The 20,286-nt window shown below is 43.1% G+C and overlaps 1 protein-coding gene across 2 annotated transcripts in view; it reads left to right on the forward strand.

Moving 5' to 3' along the window:
• Positions 1-20,286, forward strand: part of LOC106584424 (single-stranded DNA-binding protein 3) — a 117,963-nt gene that overhangs the window by 26,416 nt on the left and 71,261 nt on the right. For both annotated transcript variants that reach the window (XM_014169743.3, XM_014169744.3), the window contains exon 3: positions 9,006-9,067. In XM_014169743.3, the coding sequence (XP_014025218.1) occupies positions 9,006-9,067 (62 nt within the window). The remainder of the gene's footprint in view (positions 1-9,005; positions 9,068-20,286) is intronic.

Raw genomic sequence — 20,286 nt, forward strand, 5'->3', positions numbered from 1 at the left:
AATGAACCTCAACAATCAATGCTACAGTTGAGTTGCTGTTCTAAGTACTGTATCTAAGAAGGTGAATTTAAGCAGGACCATCCGGTTATTCTCTTCGAGTCATCGTTTGTCTACACTGCTTTCATCCCCACCCTGAGATCATCTACATGGCTATTAGCCATCCTCAGAAGACCACTCTTCCAGAACGAGTACAAGGAAACAGACAACTAAGAGAAAGGACATTGTGACACCTTGTGGACAATCAGAGACTTACACCCGAGGATGAAGGAGACGGCCATCCAAAGAACAAGGTCTCCATCGAACGTTTCTTACTAAGCGGCATCAGCCCCCGAAGGCCTGGGGCCAACAGAGATACCCAACGAAGACCTTCAACACTTATATACATGCATTACACTTCTTACCCATTAGAGCGGAAGTTCGGGGCAAGGTATTAGGGCTACTGTAAGTATAGTTTCCAAATGTATCCCAGTGTTGCTTCTCGCATTCTCTCTCACACACACACACACACACACACACACACACACACACACACTCAATCTCCATCTGATGTAACACGTGCCATATTGTGTTGGTCCGCAAGGGACCTGTTGTCATTGTATTAAGTTCTAATCAATAACCTATACCGTGTGTGTACATTATGTTATCATTTAGCTTGTTAGTAAATAAATAATCAAATCAATTTCTATGGAATGATTAGTGAGACCCGGGTTTGTGCAGATTTACGAAGTCTATGACGTTTAGAATGAGACTGATATGAGGAAATTATTATTTGATGACTGGTATGATATCTATATTCTTGAGTTAATTCGGGAAATGGTAACTCTTTAAACAAACTTTTCCTGTGGTTCCCCAAATTCCTAATGTGTTAATTGTTACATGATTCATTTAATTGAGTAATAGTTAAACGTAGTAGGTAATTATTTGATGAATAGCAGTCTTTACATTAATGATAGTCACGTCACGACACAGGGAAAAACTCCATCAAACCAAAACGGGCTGAGATTTTAGGCGGTCTTTACAAACAGCTCATACTAAAAGGGCATTATCATAATTTTCACAGTAGCGTTCCAATCTTGTATGTATGTACAGTTGAAGTCGGAAGTTTACATACACTTACGTTGGAGTCATTAACTCATTTTTCAATCACTCCACAAATTTCTTGTAAACAAACTATAGTTTTGGCAAGTCGGTTAGGACAAGTTTTCCAACAATTCTTTAAAGACAGATTATTTCACTTATAATTCACTGTATCGCAATTCCAGTGGGTCAGAAGTTCACATACACTAAATTGACTGTGCCTTTAAACAGCTTGGAAAATTCCTGAAAATGATGTCATGGCTTTAGAAGCTTCTGATGGACTAATTGACATCATTTGAGTCAATTGGAGGTGTACCTGTGGATGTATTTCAAGGCCTACCTTCAAACTCAGTGCCTCTTTGCTTGACATCATGGGAAAATCAAATGAAATCAGCCAAGACCTCAGAAAAAAGATTGTAGACCTCCTCAAGTCTGGTTCATCCTTGGGAGCAATTTCCAAATGCCTGAAGGTACCACGTTCATCTGGATAAACAATAGTACGCAAGTATAAACAACATGGGACCATGCAGCCGTCATACCGCTCAGGAAGGAGACACGTTCTGTCTCCTAGAGATGAACGTACTTTGGTGCGAAAAGTGCAAATCAATCCCAGAACAACAGCAAAGGACCTTGTGAAGATGCTGGAGGAAACAGGTACAAAGTATCTATATCCACAGTAAAATGAGTCCTATATCGACATAACCTGAAAGGCCGCTCAGCAAGGAAGAAGCCACTGCTCCAAAACCTCCATTAAAAAAAAGTCAGACTACAGTTTGCAACTGCACATGGGGACAAAGATCGTACTTTTTGGAGAAATGTCCTCTGGTCTGATGAAACAAAAACAGAACTGTTTGGCCATAATGACCATTGTTATGTTTGGAAGAAAAAGGGGGTGGCTTGCAAGCCGAAGAACACCATCCCAACCGTGAAGGACGGGGGTGGCAGCATCATTTTGTGGGGGTGCTTTGCTGCAGGAAGGACTGGTGCACTTCACAAAATAGATGGCATCATGAGGCAGGGAAATTGTGGATATATTGAAGCAACATCTCAAGACATCAGTCAGGAAGTTAAAGCTTGGTCGCAGATCGGTCTTCCAAATGGACAATGACCCCAAGCATTCTTCCAAAGTTGTGGCACAATGGCTTAAGGACAACAAAGTCAAGGTATTGGAGTGGCCATCACAAAGCCCTGACCTCAGTCCTATTGAAATTGTATGAGTACAACTGAAAAAGTGTGCGCGAGCAAGGAGGCCTGTGAACCTGACTCGGTTACACCAGCTCTGTTAGGAGGAATGGGCCAAAATTCACCCAATGTATTGTGGGAAGCTCATGGAAGGTTACCTGAAACATTTGACCCAAGTTAAACAATTTAAAGGCAATACTACCAAATACTAATTGAGTGTATGTAAACTTCTGACCCACTGGGAATGTGATGAATGAAATAAAAGCTGAAATAAATAATTCTCTCTACTATCATTCTGACATTTCACATTCTTAAAGTAAAGTGGTGACCCTAACTGACCTAAGACAGGGCATTTTTACTAGGATTAAATGTTAGGAATTGTGAAAAACTGAGTTTAAATATAGTTGGCTAAGGTGTGTGTCATCAAAAAAAATCTGCAGCATTGAAGGTTCCCAAGAACACAATGACCTTCATCATTCTTAAATGGAAGAAGTTTGGAACCACCAAGACTCTTCCTACAGATGGCTGCCCCCGGCCAAACTGAGCAATCGGGTGAGAAGGGCCTTGGTCAGGGAGGTGACCAAGAACCCGATGGTCACTCTTACAAAGCTCCAGAGTTCATCTGTGGAGATTGGAGAACCTGCCATAAAAAGAACCATCTCTGTAGCACTCCACTAATCAGGCCTTTATGGTAGAGTGGCCAGATGGAAGCCACTCCTCAGTAAAAGGCACATGACAGCCCGCTTGGTTTGCCAAAAGGCACCTAAAGGACTCTCAGACCATGAGAAACAAGATTCTCTGGTCTAATGAAAGCAATATTGAACTCTTTGGCCTGAATGCCAAGCGTCACGTCAGGAGGAAACCTGACACAATACCTACATTGAATCATGGTGGTGGCAGCATCATGCTGTGGGGATGTTTTTCAAAGGCCGGAACTGGGAGACTAGTCAGGGTCGAGGGTTAAGATGAACGGTGCAAAGTACAGAGTTCCTTGATGAAAACCTGCTCCCCAGCACTCAGGACGTGATGGGGCGAAGGTTCACCTTCCAACAGAACAATGTCCCTAGGCACACAGCCAAGACAAAGCAGGAGTGGCTTCGGGACAAGTCTCTGAATGTCCTTGAGTGGCCCAGCCAGAGCCCGGACTTAAACCCATTCGAACATCTCTGGAGAGTCCTGAAAATACCTCTTTTGCTTTTATCATTATGGGGTATTTTGTGTAGATTGATGAGGGGGGGGAAAAACTATTGAATACATTTTAATATAAGTCTGCAACGTAACTAAATATGAATTCAGAAAGTATTCAGGCCCCTTGACTTTTTCCACATTTGGTTAAGTTAGACTTATTATCATTTTTACTTTTACCCCTTTTTCTCCACGATTTTGTGATATCCAATTGGTAGTTAGTCTTGTCCCGTCACTTCAACTCCACTACGGACTCGGGAGAGGCGAAGGTCGAGAGCCATGCGTCCTCCGAAACACGACCCTTCCAAGCCGCACTGACACACGGATGCCAGCCGCACCAGTGTGTCGGAGGAAACATCGTCCAGCTGGCAACCGAGGTCACCTTGCTGTCGCCCGGCCCGCCACAAGGAGTCGCTAGAGCACGATGGGACAAGGAAATCCCGGCCGGCCATACCCTTCCCAACCCGGACGATGCTGGGCCAATTGTACGCTGCCTCATGGGTCTCCTGGTCACGGCCGGCTGTGACACAGCCTGGGATCAAACCTGGGGCTGTAGTAATGCCTCAGACACTGCGATGGAGTGCCTTAGACCGCTGCGCCACCCGGGAGGCCCTTCATTACAGCCTTATTCTTAAATGGATAAATAGACCGGTGTCAGTAAAACTTAGGGAAAAAAAGTAACAGTTAATAGTCACGATTGCTCTATAGAACATGTAAGCAGCCTAACCAGCTCTGCTAGCGCGAGTAAAATGGTCAGTGAGGTATTCTCATTTGTATCTGGAAGTAGCTAGCTAGCAAGCTAGCCAACTTTAGCCAGCTAGTTTTGGTGCTTGGTTGGGACAACGCATGCAGTGGCAGGCAGGCTACAGAAGGACGAGCAGGCTATTCCCCATTGTTTATCGGTGCAATTTCGATGGTTAACTATACTGAACAAAAATATAAGCGCAAAAACTTTTGGTTTCATGAGCTGAAAAACAAATCCCAGGGAATTTTCCGTACTCTCACAAAAAGCTTTTTTCTCTTATTTTGTTTACATGTTTGACTCACAACCTTGATTTGGTCTTGTGTAGCAAAATTTGAATTTGTGTTTTTTACATTGGATAAAAGTTGAGACTTTTTGAAAGTTGATAAACTTGTAAACTTACTTTTGAGAAAATGGCCTTTGAATATTTTAGTATCTAGTGAAGAGCTCTTCTTTGTTGTCTACACTCATTCAGCATAGTTTACACCCTCTTAAGCTTTAGCCCCACACATCTCGTTTCGCTCTTGGAGCGTTTAAAGCGCACACTTGGCGCTCTGGCCGATGATTTCTTTACCTCTGGATAACATGAACAGCCTAACCAGCTCTGCTGGCAACAATTTCATTACTCTTTTTTTGCCGACGTTTACTGACACCGGCCATATTCAACGGGTGTTGTACCCTTTAGCTTAAAACATGTAGCTAGGTAAACAACGTGTAAGATCACACACGTAACGTTAGCTAGTTAAACAACAATGAACATAGTGCCAAATCATGTCGTTACTACCCTGCATGAATCTGCTGGGTTCAATGTCAAACCAGGTTCAATGTCAGCTAGCTAACATTAGGCTCTAGCAAAACAAACGGTTCTGGGATACGAATAATGTCATACACATAACGTTAGCTAGGGAGCCAGCCAGCTAACGTTAGCTAGCTAACAGTACACTTTAGCTTGAAATTAAACTACTTTCTGTCAAAATTTGAAACGTGTAATATCTGAAAATGTATCTCGCTAGACTATCTTACCCGTATACATCATCATGCATGATGGACACGTCTCCCTGTAACAGATGCCATGTCACGGTTGCCCTTTGTTTGAAGATGTAATCCAGAGACCGGTGTTTTCTCCATCTCTTTAACTCTCATACTCTAATTCCACTATTTCAAAACTCGATCTTCCAGAAAGTGGAGAATAACACTTATGCAGCTCCACTACACGATACATTAAAAAAGCTGCGTTCGACAGGATTACCAACACAGACTGACCAGCTCAAATAGACAGAAGCTTTCTATATGGCAGACCAATCCGAACTCGGTATGTCCAGCCCACTCATTATCTCAGCCAATCATGGCTAGTGGGAAGGTTGCTCACTTTTTCTTTGGTTTAACCAACAAGGCTCGTAATTTATCAATGTTATATTCTTATTTACAGATGTCATACAAGTTTGTTATTAAGGCACAGGAAAGTTCACATGTTCCAGAAGGCATTTCTGCCCCAAAATGGCATGACTTGCGACATCTGCCTAGTTTCCTGAAACGGGTCACATTTATTTACATCCCTGTTAGTGAGCAGTTCTTCTTTGCCAAGATAATCCATACACCTGACAGGTGTGGAATATCAATAAGCTGATTGAACAGCATGATCATTGCACAGGTGCACCTTGTGCTGGGGACAATAATGGGCCACTTTTAAAATGTGCAGGTTGTTCACACAACACAATGCCACAGATGTCTCAATTGTTGAGGGAGCATGCAATTGTCCACCAGAGCTGTTGCCAGATAATTTAATTTTAATTTCTCTACCATAAACCACCTCCAACATCATATTAGAGAATTTGACAGTATGTCCAACCGGCCTCACAACCGCAGACCACTTGTAACCACACCAGCCCAGGAACTCCACATCCGGCTTCTTCACCTGCGGGATCGTCTGAGACCAGCAACCGGGACAGCTGATCTGTGTGTAATAAGGTCCTTTTGTGGGGAAAAACTAATTTTGATTGGCTGGGCCTGGCTCCCCAGTGCGCCCCTGCCCAGTCATGTAAAATCCATAAATTAGGGCCTAATGAATGTATTTCAATTGACTGATTTCCTTAACTGTAGCTCAGTAAAATCTTTGAAATTGTTGCGTTTTATATTTTTGTTCAGTATAGCTGAAAAAGTTTGAGAGGGTTTATCTAATGTTCTTTTGTTAGATTTTAGCTCATCTTGCTCTGGCTAGCATTAGATGTTGATGTGCATATAGGGAAATATAGTCAACCTTTTTCATTGTTGTTTGATCAATAGGACTGTAAAGTTCCCAAATGTAAGAGGACTCAAATCGAATTTTATTGGTCACATACACGTGTTTAGCAGATGTCATTGCGGGTGTAGCAAAATGCTTGTGTTTCTTGCTCCAACAGTGCAGTAATATCTAACACGTAATATCTAACAATTTCCCAACATATACACACAAGTCTAAGTAAAGGAATGGAATTAAGAATATATAAATATATGGATGAGCAATGTCAGAATGGCATAGACTAAGATACAGTATGTACAAATGAGTTGAGTAATACAAAATATGTAAACATTATTGAAGTGACTAGTGTTCATTTATTAAAGTAGCCAGTGATTTCAAGTCTATGTATATAGGCAGCAGCCTTTAATGTGCTAGTGATGGTTATTTAAGTCTGATGGCCTTGAGATAGAATCTGTTTTTCAGTCTCTCGGTCCTAGCTTTGATGCACCTGTACTGCCCTCGCCTTCTTGATGATAGCAGGGTTAACAGGCAGTGGCTCGGGTGGTTGTTTCCTTGGTGATCTTTTTGGCCTTCCTGTGACATCGGGTGCTGTAGGTGTCCTGGAGGGCAGGTAGTTTGCCCCTGGTGATGCGTTGGGCAGAACGCACCACCCTCTGGAGAGCCCTGCGGTTGCGGGCGGTGCAGTTGCCGTACCAGGCAGTGATACAGCCTGACAGGATGCTCTCCATTGTGCATCTGTAAACGTTTGAGGGTTTTAGGTGACTCCTGTGGTATTTAGCTACATATTTGCAGAAATCCATTCAAGTGTATTTTATGGCTTTTGATGAATGTGTTCTAATGATCTAAAGTCACGCTGTTGCAACTGCCTGTAAACACACAGTCCAGTTCAAAGTGAATGATGGCAGGTCCCTTGTGCCAAATGGCTTGTTTGCGTGTAGGCCTACTGTACCTCTGCGCAGATTCTGGTCCTGGACGAGACAATGTTTTTATTAGGTTTTGTTTACTGTAGTGTCTATTAATTGTCCAAGCGCACAGCCACTTTCCCACACTATATTGCTATAGAATTTTCACAAATGCATTAGTATACATAATTCCCAAACACGCTTGTCAGAAAATGTCAAAAAAAAAAAAAAAACATCTTCCTGGGAGTGTATATGAACAGATTTTAATGTTGCTAAAATGCTGTCAGTTCCACTTTAAGTAGCAGGGCTGAAGTGAGGTTCTGATAGCAGAACCCTCCTGGGTGAATCTCCTCCCTGAGATGGAGTGTTAATGGTGTGCTGCTGGATAGGGGTTAAGTTATGGGTCACAGGCAATGGGAGGAAGACACCGCTCCTCACAAAGTCCATGAGACATGCATGCAGAGGCCAGGGTCAAGGTAATTTTCTTGTACTGTAGTTGTGTCTTGAATGTATGAAATCTCATACAAAGTATAATGCAGAGATGCTGATCAGGGATGTTTTCAAACCATTGGTACTCCGCTTGTCCTTCATAGGCTAAGAGTAAGTAAACAATATTAAAAATAAAATGCTTTTATAACTTATCCTGGTAACGATACTTCCAACTATATTGTCTATTTTCATCAAATAGATGTCAACAGTTTTACAGTCAGCCACGTCACTCCAATTCAATTACTACATTAATATAGACCTGTCAGTCTCAGGACCTCTCCAAAGCATGTTCATCCCGTCCCATTCCAACCCTCCTCTCCCCCCACCCTCCCTGAGCAGATAAGGAAATTCAGTCCCCACAGGTACGCTGAAGAAAAACACACCTGCTCAGTGCACCTAATGAGAGCTATCGCCTGGACTCTCCTACTGCCTCTGCCTCTCAATTAACCTCCCATCCTCCCCCTGCACACGACCCTGTGCCCCGGGGACACAGTCAGTCCCCACAGCCCGCTCCCCTGCACAGCTGAACACCTCCTAAAACAGCCTCTACTGGCCCACACACAACTCAGTCTCATCCACCAGCTGTGGGGTTTATAGGAGATTATCCACCTACAATATAGTGTAGATCACAAGACATATGCCTTAGAACTACAGTGCATTGCAGGTAGCCTCTATTACATGCCACGTTTTAAGGCTCACTTGTATGAGTTGTTCCCCGATCATGTGACCCTGACCAAGAAAAGGTCCTGGCCCTAGTTATATTATATTTTCCTGGTCAAGTCACAAAGGCAAGAACCCTGGGTCCTACTTATAAGATGAGAGGCGGAGAAACCTTGGTACACAAGGGAGGCTACGTACAGTACCTGCAATATACTGAAGCTTACACAGTGGCCACAGACAGTCATAATAGGGCTGAGTGTGGTAGCTAGCAATCTCTGGGTTGATCTTATCTCAGTGACCAGATATGGGGAGTAGGTGTTTGAAGCGTGAGGAGCTGCTCCTAAGATGTTTTTGGAGTCAGAACCACACACTCTGCACTCCATTCTTACTGTGTGTCTGTCTGAGGTGGAAGTGGAGTGAGATGTGATGTTTTATGCATTATGGATGCACATGCAGTGGAGTCTTAATAACTCTCGCTCCCTCTTTGTTTCACTCTCTGTCTCGCCACTATCTTCCTCCTCTCTTCTAGATCCGATGGGAGAAGAACATTACACTGGGGGAGCCCCCTGGATTCCTACACTCATGGTGGTGGTACGTGCACTGTCTTTGTACATTTGACATTTGAGTCATTTAGCAGACATTCTAATCCAGAGCGATTTTACAAAGATGCCCATTTAACACCACACACTGTAAACACACTCTCAGCTGCAATTTATTCACGACATGAAAGCACACATAATGACATGAAAGAATGTGTAGGAGTGAGGAGGTAATTTCTGGGGAACGCTAAACGCAATGTCTTCTGATGTCAGTGCTGTGGTTTCACTGTACTCTCTTCACTGGATGATGAACTTGCCCTGATAATAAAATGGAACCCAATTCAAATAAGTTCCATTTCCCTCAAATTGGAGCATAGTCAGTATTACTTTAACCTCTCTAGCGTCCCACCTGACCAACATCCAGTGAAAGTGCAGGGCGCCAAATTCAAACAGAATTGTAAATATTTAACATTCTTGAAAATATACATGCAATATGTCAAAATAAAGCTTAACTTCTTGTTAATCCAGCCGCAGTGTCAGATTTCAAAAAGGCTTTACAGCGAAAGCAAACCATGCGATTATCTGAGGACAGTACCCCATCATACAAATGCATAACAATAATTTTCAACCAGGCAGGTGGCGACACAAAAGTCAGAAATAATAAGATCTTCTTCTGGTGGCACTCCAATATGTCCCAGAACGTTTGATTCAGGAAAAACACCGGTTCCAACTCGCCCAACATGACTACAAATGATCTAATAAGTTACCTGTAAACTTTGTCCAAACATGTCAAACAACTTTCCTAATCCATCCTTGGGTATCCTAAATATAGCGGATAAAATCAAAGTGGAGCGAGCTACAGGTCGCGTGCCCCAAACAAAAGAGTCCACTTGGCTTGACACTCGTTCTGAATAGCCGTACTTCTTCATTTCTGAAAGGAAAAACATCAACCAATTTCTAAAGACTGTTGACATCTAGTGGAAGCCATAGGAACTGCAACCAGGTGCCTCATAAATCTAGTTTCCCATAGAAACCCATTGAAAACAGTGAACTCCCCCCAAAAATGGTCCTCTGGGTTTCGCCTGCCAAATAAGTTCTGTTAAACACAGACATAATTTTAACAGTTTTACAAACTTTAGAGTGTTCTATCCAAATCTTCCAATTATATGCATATCCTAGCTTCTGGGCCGGAGTAGCAGGCAGTTTACTTTGGGCACGCTTTTCATCCGGACGTCAAAATACCGCCCCCTATCCCAAAGAAGTTAACGAGAGAATCACTGACATGATGTCAGCTGGTCCTTTTGTGGCAGGGCTGAAATGCAGTGGAAATGTTTTGGGGGGAATTCAGTTCATTTGCATGGCAAAGAGGGACTTTGCAATTAATTGCAATTCATCTGATCACTCTTCATAACATTCTGGAGTATATGCAAATTGCCATCGTACAAACTGAGGCAGCAGACTTTGAAAATTAATATTTGTGTCACTCTCAAAACTTTTGGCCACGACTGTATACCTGTTATACTGTAAATAGCTTTCATAGTTTCTGGCCAGAGTAAAAAAAACATCTAACTCATTATGATCTCTGTCCATGATATTCGTAGAACCAGCTTGTGCTGTATTTGTTTTAGTCGACCTGTCAGAGGTGTTAATGCCAAAAAAATACTTCAGTGTATTTGCTATCTGGAAGCGGTCTGCCTCTGGACTGACAGGCTGACACGTATTTCTCTCTGTCTCACTGGATGAGAAGGAAACGCCCATGCCTGGGTTCTCCTCCAGTTGACAGATGAAGAGACAGAGAGAGATTGAAGGAAAGAGAGAGAGACTGGGAGAGAGAGGGAGTGAGTTCACAGGCAGTCTTTGTTTGTCCTGCGCTGCTCATCCTGAAAAGCCCCTCTACCCTCAATCTCTGAACAGGGGTCTTTCAGCTGTATTCTTCTCCCTGAATCGCCAACATGCTTTAATTGTGAAGCATGTTTACACAGCTCATAATGGCCCTTAAGAGAGTATGTGTTCCCTCCGTCTGACAGATTTCACTTGAAAAGCTACCAGAGATGCAGACAGATTGACATATACAAACATACCTTTTTTAGACAAAGTTTACTTTCACGTTGCCTAACCCTCTAGAGAAGTTGTGAAGTCTCAGGGTTTGTTGATGTGCTGAGACATGGTTTGAGGGAGCCTCGTGTGTGTGTGTGTGTGTGTGTGTGTGTGTGTGTGTGTGTGTGTGTGTGTGTGTGTGTGTGTGTGTGTGTGTGTGTGTGTGTGTGTGTGTGTGTGTGTGTGTGTGTGTGTGTGTGTGTGTGTGTGTGTGTGTGGTGTGTGTGTGTGTGTGTGAGCAGTTGGAGAGTAGGCAGGTTATTATCTGAGCAGGGCCCCAGTGGAGGGTTCCCAGCTAGCACATTTGGTTCCTTGGAAGTTGTGGGAACGCATGTATTTGGGTTTCGTATTGGTTGTGGTAACGAAGCCATGTTTTCTGACTGTTTAAAAAACGTTCAATTTTACTGTTATTTTTATAGAAAATAGTTTTTCGGTTGCAGGGAGGTTCAGAGAGCATTTTACTCCAGTTCCTTAAGTTTTCCTGGGAGGTTTTATTGACGCTCTGAAAGTGTTTTAATAACACTGCTAGCATATTCTCGGTTAACTTTTTTGAATTCCAAGCACTGCTACTGTATAGGACACATTGACATTCATTTCCTAAGGCATTAATCGTGGAAACACATTCCTTTTTTTATCAGTGAGATAGCTATAATCTTCTGTTCTCTATCCATGGAATTAGTCCACTGCGCCACCAGGATAGAGTTAGCATGCCATGTTTTTAACATATACAAAGCTGTTACATTTTTGTATATTCAAACAGACCCCATTTCAAACTAAACAAGCGCTCATTAAGATCAGGTGTGGCCAAGATTAGTGGCTGCGACAACACACCTGAACACACTTCACAAGAGTTGAAAAAAAAGATCCTAGAAATTGTCCATAAGCATAAAAAGTTTATTTCTCTCAAATGTTGTGCAGAAAATTGTTTACATCCCTTTTATTGAGCCGTTTTCCTTTTCCAAGATAATTCATCCATCCAACTGACAGGTGTGCATATCAAGAAGCTGATTAAACAACATGGTCATTACACAGGTGTACCTTGTGCAAGGGACAATAAAAAGCCACTCTAAAATGTGTAGTTTTGTCACACAACACAATGCCACTGATATCTCAAGTTTTTAAGGAGCGGGTAATTGGAATGCTGACTGCAAGAATGTCTATCAGGGCTGTTGCCAGATAATTTTATGTTAATTTTTCTAGCATAAGCTGCCTCCAACAACGTTTTAGAGAATTTGGCAGTATGTCCAACCGCAGACCACGTGTAACCATGCCAGCCCAGGACTTCCACATCCGGCTTCTTCACCTGCAGGATCGTCAGACCAGTAAACTGGGTTTGCACAACCAAAGAATTTCTGCACAAACTGTCAGAAACATCTCAGGGAAGCTCATCTGTGTGCTCTTCGTCCTCACTAGGGACTTGACCTGACTGCAGTTTGGCGTCGTACTGGCACGCTGGAGAAGTGTGCTCTTCACAGATAAATTCCGGTTTTAATGATACTGGGCAGATGGCAGACCGAAGGTATGGCGTCGTGTGGGCGAGCAGTTTGCTGATGTCAACGTTGTGAACAGAGAGCCCCATGGTGGCGGAGGGGTTATGGTATGGAAAGGCATAAGCGACGGACAATGAACACAATTGCATTTTATCGATGGCAATGTCATTTTTTTTTTATTTAACCTTCATTTAACGAGGCAAGTCCGAACCTGTTAGGGCTAGGGGGCAGTATTGACACGGCTGGATAAAAAACATACCCGATTTAATCTGGTTACCACTCCTACCCAGTAACTAGAATATGCATATACTTATTACATATGGATAGAAAACACCCTAAAGTTTCTAAAACTGTTTGAATGGTGTCTGTGAGTATAACAGAACTCAAATGGCAGGTCAAAACCTGAGAGATTCCTTTACAGGAAGTGGCCTGTCTGACCATTTCTTGAACTTCTTTTCCATCTCTATCTTTTACTAAGGATCTCTGCGCTAACGTGACACTTCCTACGTCGTCCATAGGCACTCAGAGCCCGGGAAAAACCTGAATGTCGTCATCCCAGGCTGAAACACATTATCGCCTTTCTCAAGTGGCCGATCAAGGGACTCTGTGCTTAGGCGCGTGACCCGACCGCCCCCGCCTTTGTGATTTTTTTCCTCTGTTTGCCGAAAAGGAGATTCCCTGTCGGAATATTATCGCTTTTCTACGAGAAAAATGGCGTAAAAATTGATTTTAAACAGCGGTTGACATGCTTCGAAGTACGGTAATGGAATATTTAGAATTTTTTTGTCACGAATTGCGCCACGCGCTCGACCCTTCTTTACCATTTCGGATAGTGTCTGGAACGCACGAACAAAACGCCGCTATTCGGATATAACGATGGATTATTTTGGACCAAACCAACATTTGTTATTGAAGTAGCAGTCCTGGGAGTGCATTCTGACGAAGACAACAAAAGGTAATCAAACTTTTATAATAGTAAATATGATTATGGTGAGTGCTAAACTTGCCGGGTGTCTAAATAGCTAGCCCGTGATGCCTGGGCTATGTACTTAGAATATTGCAAAATGTGCTTTCACCAAAAAGCTATTTTAAAATCGGACATATCGAGTGCATAGAGGAGGTCTGTATCTATAATTCTTAAAATAATTGTTATGCTTTTTGTGAACATTTATCGTGAGTAATTTAGTAAAATGTTAGCGAATTCCCCGGAAGTTTGCGGGGGGTATGCTAGTTCTGAACGTCACATGCTAATGTAAAAAGCTGGTTTTTGATATAAATATGAACTTGATTGAACAAAACATGCATGTATTGTATAACATAATGTCCTAGGGTTGTCATCTGATGAAGATCATCAAAGGTGAGTGCTGCATTTAGCTGTCTTCTGGGTTTTTGTGACATTATATGCTAGCTTGAAAAATGGGTGTCTGATTATTTCTGGCTTGGTACTCTGCTGACATAATCTAATGTTTTGCTTTCGTTGTAAAGCCTTTTTGAAATCGGACAGTGTGGTTAGATTAACGAGAGTCTTGTCTTTAAATAGCTGTAAAATAGTCATATGTTTGAGAAATTGAAGTAATAGGATTTTGAAGGTTTTGAAAATTGCGCCACAGGCTTCAAGTGGCTGTTACGTAGGTGGGACGAATTCGTCCCGCCTAGCCCAGAGAGGTTTTAAGAACAAATTCTTATTTACCCTGGCCAAACCCTCCCCTAACCCAGACGATACTGGGCCAATTGTGCGCCACCCTATGGGACTCCCGATCACAGCCGGTTGTGATACAGCCCGGGATCGAACCCAGGTCTGTAGTGACCCCTCTAGCACTGTTAAATTAATGAAATACCAAGAAAATCGTTTTTTTTTTCAAGTGCCTTAAATGTGCTGAGAATATTACAAAGCCAAGAAATTATTCTGCACCATTTCCAGAAAGTTGTGGGATGGTGCTACAAGACCATGGTGCTTGCCTACGGAGCTGTGAGGGGAACGGCACCTCCGTACCTTCAGGCTCTGATCAGGCCCTACACCCAAACAAGGGCACTGCGTTCATCCACCTCTGGCCTGCTCGCCTCCCTACCTCTGAGGAAGCACAGTTCCCGCTCAGCCCAGTCAAAACTGTTCGCTGCTCTGGCACCCCAATGGTGGAACAAGCTCCCTCACGACACCAGGACAGCGGAGTCAATCACCACCTTCCGTAGACACCTGAAACCCCACCTCTTTAAGGAATACCTGGGATAGGATATAGTAATCCTTCTAAATCCTTCTAAAATTTTTTTTTTACCAATTTGTAAGTCGCTCTGGATAAGAGCGTCTGCTAAATGACGTAAATGTAAATGGATGGTTGTTGGCAAAATAACCATAGGACAACCACGTTCTAAGAAACATATGGTTCTCAGAATGTTATGTGCTAGCTGGGTTGTCTGTCTGGGGCTGCAGCACTGGATGGGGAGGCTCACTGGACCCCTCCCCCTTCACCAGGATACCTCCCCCTTCACCAACCTCCTCCCCCAAACAAAGGGTCCAGATGGTAAGGGAAAGCCAACCCCTCCCCCTCTGCTCCCACTCCCTCAACCTTTGTCTGGAGGCCTGTCCTTTGTTTGCAGAGAGACCCTAACGGATTAACTCCTTGCATTCCAGTCTCCTTTGTGTTAACCCAGGGTGGGGGATTTGGCTATTTTTCTTCCCTGATTCTGTCTCAAGCAGTTTCCAATTGGGCCGTGCAGGCCTGAATGGGCTGGGGGGGGGAGTTACAGGTTGCGGTGGGTTGGAGGTGGGGGTCAGTCATCCACATCTGTTGTTATGGACGCAGAGATAAAGCCAGGGTTCCAAGAGGGGTGCAGGTGTTGATTGTTTCATTAGCCCTCTTCATTTGTTGGCCAAATCAATTGTTTTAACCAGTTTTCAATGGACATCCACTCGGTCACCCTCTCAGAACCTCATCACAATACTATGTACACGGATCATCCCTCAAATTGCTTCCAGCTGAAATTCATGCTTGCGAGGGGCAAAGAAAAGAAGTCCAGCAAAACAGACTTGCCCCATCCTAAATCTCCTGGTTATATTTTATAAAACAGGTATAATCAGGCTGAAAGTGGGGCTTTGTGGTTCCTTTCAGCCCGTATATTTCAAGCCGAGTAGATCTGTTATAACTGACAGAAAGAGATACACTAGATCAGGTATGGGCAACTTTGATGGGAGTCGGGGCCACAAAAAATCTACTCATCATAAGGGGCCGCAGTGGCTCGCGGGTCTGCATACCCACATCCATAACCACACATTCGGAAAGTATTCAGACCCCTTAACTTTTTCTACGTTTTGTCACGTTACAGCCTTATTTTACATTTTTACATTTACATTTTAGTCATTTAGCAGACGCTCTTATCCAGAGCATACATTTCATACATTTTTTCTCCGTACTGGTCCCCCATTTTAAAATGTATAAAATACATTTACCCTCATCAATCTACACACAATACCCCATTATTACAAAGAAAAAATAGATTTGTATACATTTTTGCAAATTTATTAAAAATAAAAAATACCTCATTTACATAAGTATTCTGACACTTTATGGGACTCTAAATTGAGCTCAGGTGCATCCTGTTTCCATTGATCATCCTTGATGTTCCTACAACTTGATTGGAGTCCACCTGTGGTAAATTCTATTTATTAGACATGATTTGGAAATTTACACAGCTGTGCATACAGTTGAAGTCGGAAGTTTACATACACCTTAGCCAAATACATTTAAACTCAGTTTTTCACAATTCCTGACATTTAATCCTAGTACAAATTCCCTGTCTTAGGTCAGTTAGGATCACCACTTTTATTTTAAGAATGTGAAATGTAAGAATAATAGTAGAGAGAGTGATTTATTTCACATTCCCAATGGGTCAGAAGTTTATGTACACAATTTATATTTAGTAGTATTGCCTTTAAATTGTTTAACTTGAGTCAAACATTTCAGGTAGCCTTCCACAAGCTTCCCACAATAAGTTGGATGAATTTTTACAGAGCTGGTGTAACTGAGTCAGGTTTGTAGGCCTCCTTGCTCGCACATGCTTTTTCAGTTCTGCACACAATTTTTCTATGGGATTGAGGTCAGGGCTTTGTGATGGCCACTCCAATACCTTGACTTTGTTGACCTTAAGCCATTTTGCGACAGCTTTGGAAGTATGCTTCGGGTCATTGTCCATTTGGAAGACCCATTTGCGACCAAGCTTTAACTTCCTGACTGATGTCTTGATGTTGCTTCAACATATCCACATAATTTTCATTCCTCATGAAGCCATCTATTTTGTGAAGTGCACCAGTCCCTCCTGCAGCAAAGCACCCCCACAACATGATGCTGCCACCCCTGTGCTTCACGGTTGGGATGGTGTTCTTCGGCTTTTAAGCCTCCCCCTTTTTCCTCCACACATAACGACGGTCATTATGGCCAAACAGTTCTATTTTCGTTTCATCAGACCAGAGGACATTTCTCCAAAAAGTACCATCTTTGTCCCCATGTGCAGCTGCAAAGCATAGTCTGGCTATTTTATGGCAGTTTTGGAGCAGTGGCTTCTTCCTTGCTGAGCAGACTTTCAGGTTATGTCGATATGGGACTATTTTTACTGTGGATATAGATACTTATGTACCTGTTTCCTCCAGCATCTTCACAAGGTCCTTTGCTGTTGTTCTGGGATTGATTTGTACTTTTCTCACCAAAGTACGTTCATCTCTAGGAGACAGAACGTGTCTCCTTCCTGAGCGGTATGACGGCTGCGTGGTCCCATGGTGTTTATACTTGCGTACTATTGTTTGTACAGATGAATTGCTCCCCAAGGATGAACCAGACTTGTGGAGGTCTACAATTTTTTTTCTGAGGTCTTTTGATTTTCCCATGATGTCAAGCAGAGGCACTGAGTTTGAAGGTAGGCCTTGAAATACATCCACAGGTACACCTCCAATTGATTCTAATGATGTCAATTAGCCTATCAGAAGCTTCTAAAGCCATGACATCATTTTCTGGCACAGTCAATTTAGTGTATGTAAACTTCTGACCCACTGGAATTGTAATACAGTGAATTATAAGTGAAATAATCTGTCTGTAAACAATTGTTGGAAAAATTACTTGTGTCATGCACAAAGTAGATGTCCTAACTGACTTGCCAAAACTATAGTTTGTTAACAAGAAATTTGTGGAGTGATTGAAAAACGAGTTTTAATGACTCTAACCTAAGTGTATGTAAACTTCCGACTTCAACTGTATATTTAAGGTTCCACAGTTGACAGTGCTTGTCAAAGCTCAAACCAAGCCATGTGGTCGAAGGAATGGTCTTAGGGCACCGAGACAGGATTGTGTCGAAGCACAGATCTGGGGAAGGGTACCAAAACATTTCTGTAGTATTGAATCTGAGCAGTTGGGGGAGAAGGACCTTGGTCAGGGAGGTGACCAAGAACCTGATGGTCACTCTGACAGAGCTCTACAGTTCCTCTGTGGAGATGGAAGAAACTTCCAGAAGGACAGCCATCTCAATCAGGCCTTTATGGTAGAGTGGCCTGATGAAAGGCACTCCTCAGTAAAAGGCACATGACAGCCCGCTTGGAGTTTGCCAAAAGGAACCTAAAGACTCTCAGACCATGAGAAACAAGATTATCTGGTCTGATGAAACCAAGATTGGCCTGAATGCCAAGTGTCACATCTGGAGGAAACCTGGCACCATCCCTACGGTGAGGCATGGTGGTGGCAGCATCATACTGTGGGGATGTTTTTCAGTGGCAGGGACTGGGAGACTAATCAGGATCAGGGGAAAGATGAACAGAGCAAAGTACAGAGAGATCCTTGATGAAAACCTGCTCCAGAGTGCTCAGGACCTCCCACTGGGGCGAAGGTTCACCTTCCAACAGGACAATGACCCTAAGCACACAGCCAAGACAACGCAGGAGTGGCTTCGGGACAAGCCTCTGAATGGTCTTGAGTGGCCCTGCGAGAGCCCGGACTTGAACCCGATCGCACATCTCTGGAGAGTCCTGAAAAGAGCTGTGCAGCGACGCTCCCCATCCAACCTGACTGAGCTTGAGAGGATCTGCAGAGAAGAATGGGAGAAACTCCCCAAATACAGGTGTGCCAAGCTTGTAGCGTCATACCCAAGAAGACTCGACTGTAATCGCTGCCAAAGGTGCTTCAACAAAGTACTCAGTAAAGGGTCTGAATACTTATGTAAATGTGATATTTTTATTTTTAGTAAAGTTGCTGAAGTTTCAAAAAAAAAAAAAAAAAAAAAAATTCTTATGGGGTATTGTGTGTAGATTGATGAAGGTGGAAAAAAACAATTGAATACATTTTTGAATAAGGCTGTATATATTTCACTACCGTATATCTATTTTGGCGCAGCAGGTAGCTTGGTTGTTAGAGCGTTGGGCCAGTAACCGAAAGTTTGCTGGATCCAATCCCCGAGCTGACAAGGTGAAAATCTGTCGTTCTGCCCCCAAACACTGTTCCCCGGTAGGCCATCATTGTACATAACAATTTGTTCTTAACTGAGTTGCCTGACTTGCCGAGTTAAATAAAATAAAAAAATATCCAGAGGAAATTCAGGTGTCTTATCACAGCTATGTACATACCGCCACAAGCAAACACAGCGCACTCAGCAAACTGTACAATATCATTAGCCAGCAATGATACTCTCACCCGGTAGCAGTCTTTGTTGGTGGTGACTTTAACTAAGCTCGTCTAAAACACATTTTCCCAAAATTTCACCAACATCTATCCTGTCACACATGAGGATTCAGTGTGCTTGACCATTTATACACCAACATCCGTGACGCTTACAACGGGTGGCATCCCTGGCCGCATCCTCCGAGTGGGTGCCAACCAAATGGGTGGTGTCTTCTCAGACATCTTCATCCTGTCCCCGTCCCAGGCTGTGGTCCCCACCTGCTGGACAACCATTGTCCCAGTGCCTGAAAAACAAGATGACATGCCCAAATGACTATAACTCTGTCGCGATCACCTCTTTCAAGCTCAGAACCCTGGGTCTGGACACCACCCTCTGCAACTGGATCCTGGACTTCCTGACGTGCAGGTCACAGGCTGTAAGGATTGGCAACAACAACAACTCCAAACTGACTCTTAACACAGGGCCACCCCAGGGGGTGTGCCCTCAGTCCTCTGCTGTACTCCCTGTTGACGCACGACTGCGTGGTTTAGCACGACACCAACTCCATCATCAAGTTTGCTGACGACGCCACGGTTGTAGACCTGATAGACCTGATAACCAACAATGACGAGTCCGCCTATAGGGAGGAGGTAAGTGAACTGGCACTGTATTTGTATTTATTAAGGATCCCCATTAGCTGCTCCAAGGCAGCAGCTACTCTTCCTGCCTTTATAATGCTGTGAAAGGATCCAGGAACCCAAATGATTTGGGTAGATCCCATCCTCTTTATTAAACAAGCTTTGTTTCCAGAAGGTATCAAAATTGAAAATAAATGTTACACCAACATACAGTGAGGGAAAGAAGTATTTGATCCCCTGCTGATTTTGTACATTTGCCCACTGACAAAGAAATGATCAGTCTATAATTTTAATGGTAGGTTTATTTGAACAGTGAGAGACAGAATAACAACAAAAAAATCCAGAAACATGCATGTCAAAAATGTTATAAATTGATTTGCATTTTAATGAGGGAAATAAGTATTTCATCCCTC

The sequence above is a fragment of the Salmo salar genome, chromosome 23 (genome assembly GCF_965601325.2).
Source record: "Salmo salar chromosome 23, fSalSal1, whole genome shotgun sequence".
Lineage (NCBI taxonomy): Eukaryota > Metazoa > Chordata > Actinopteri > Salmoniformes > Salmonidae > Salmo > Salmo salar.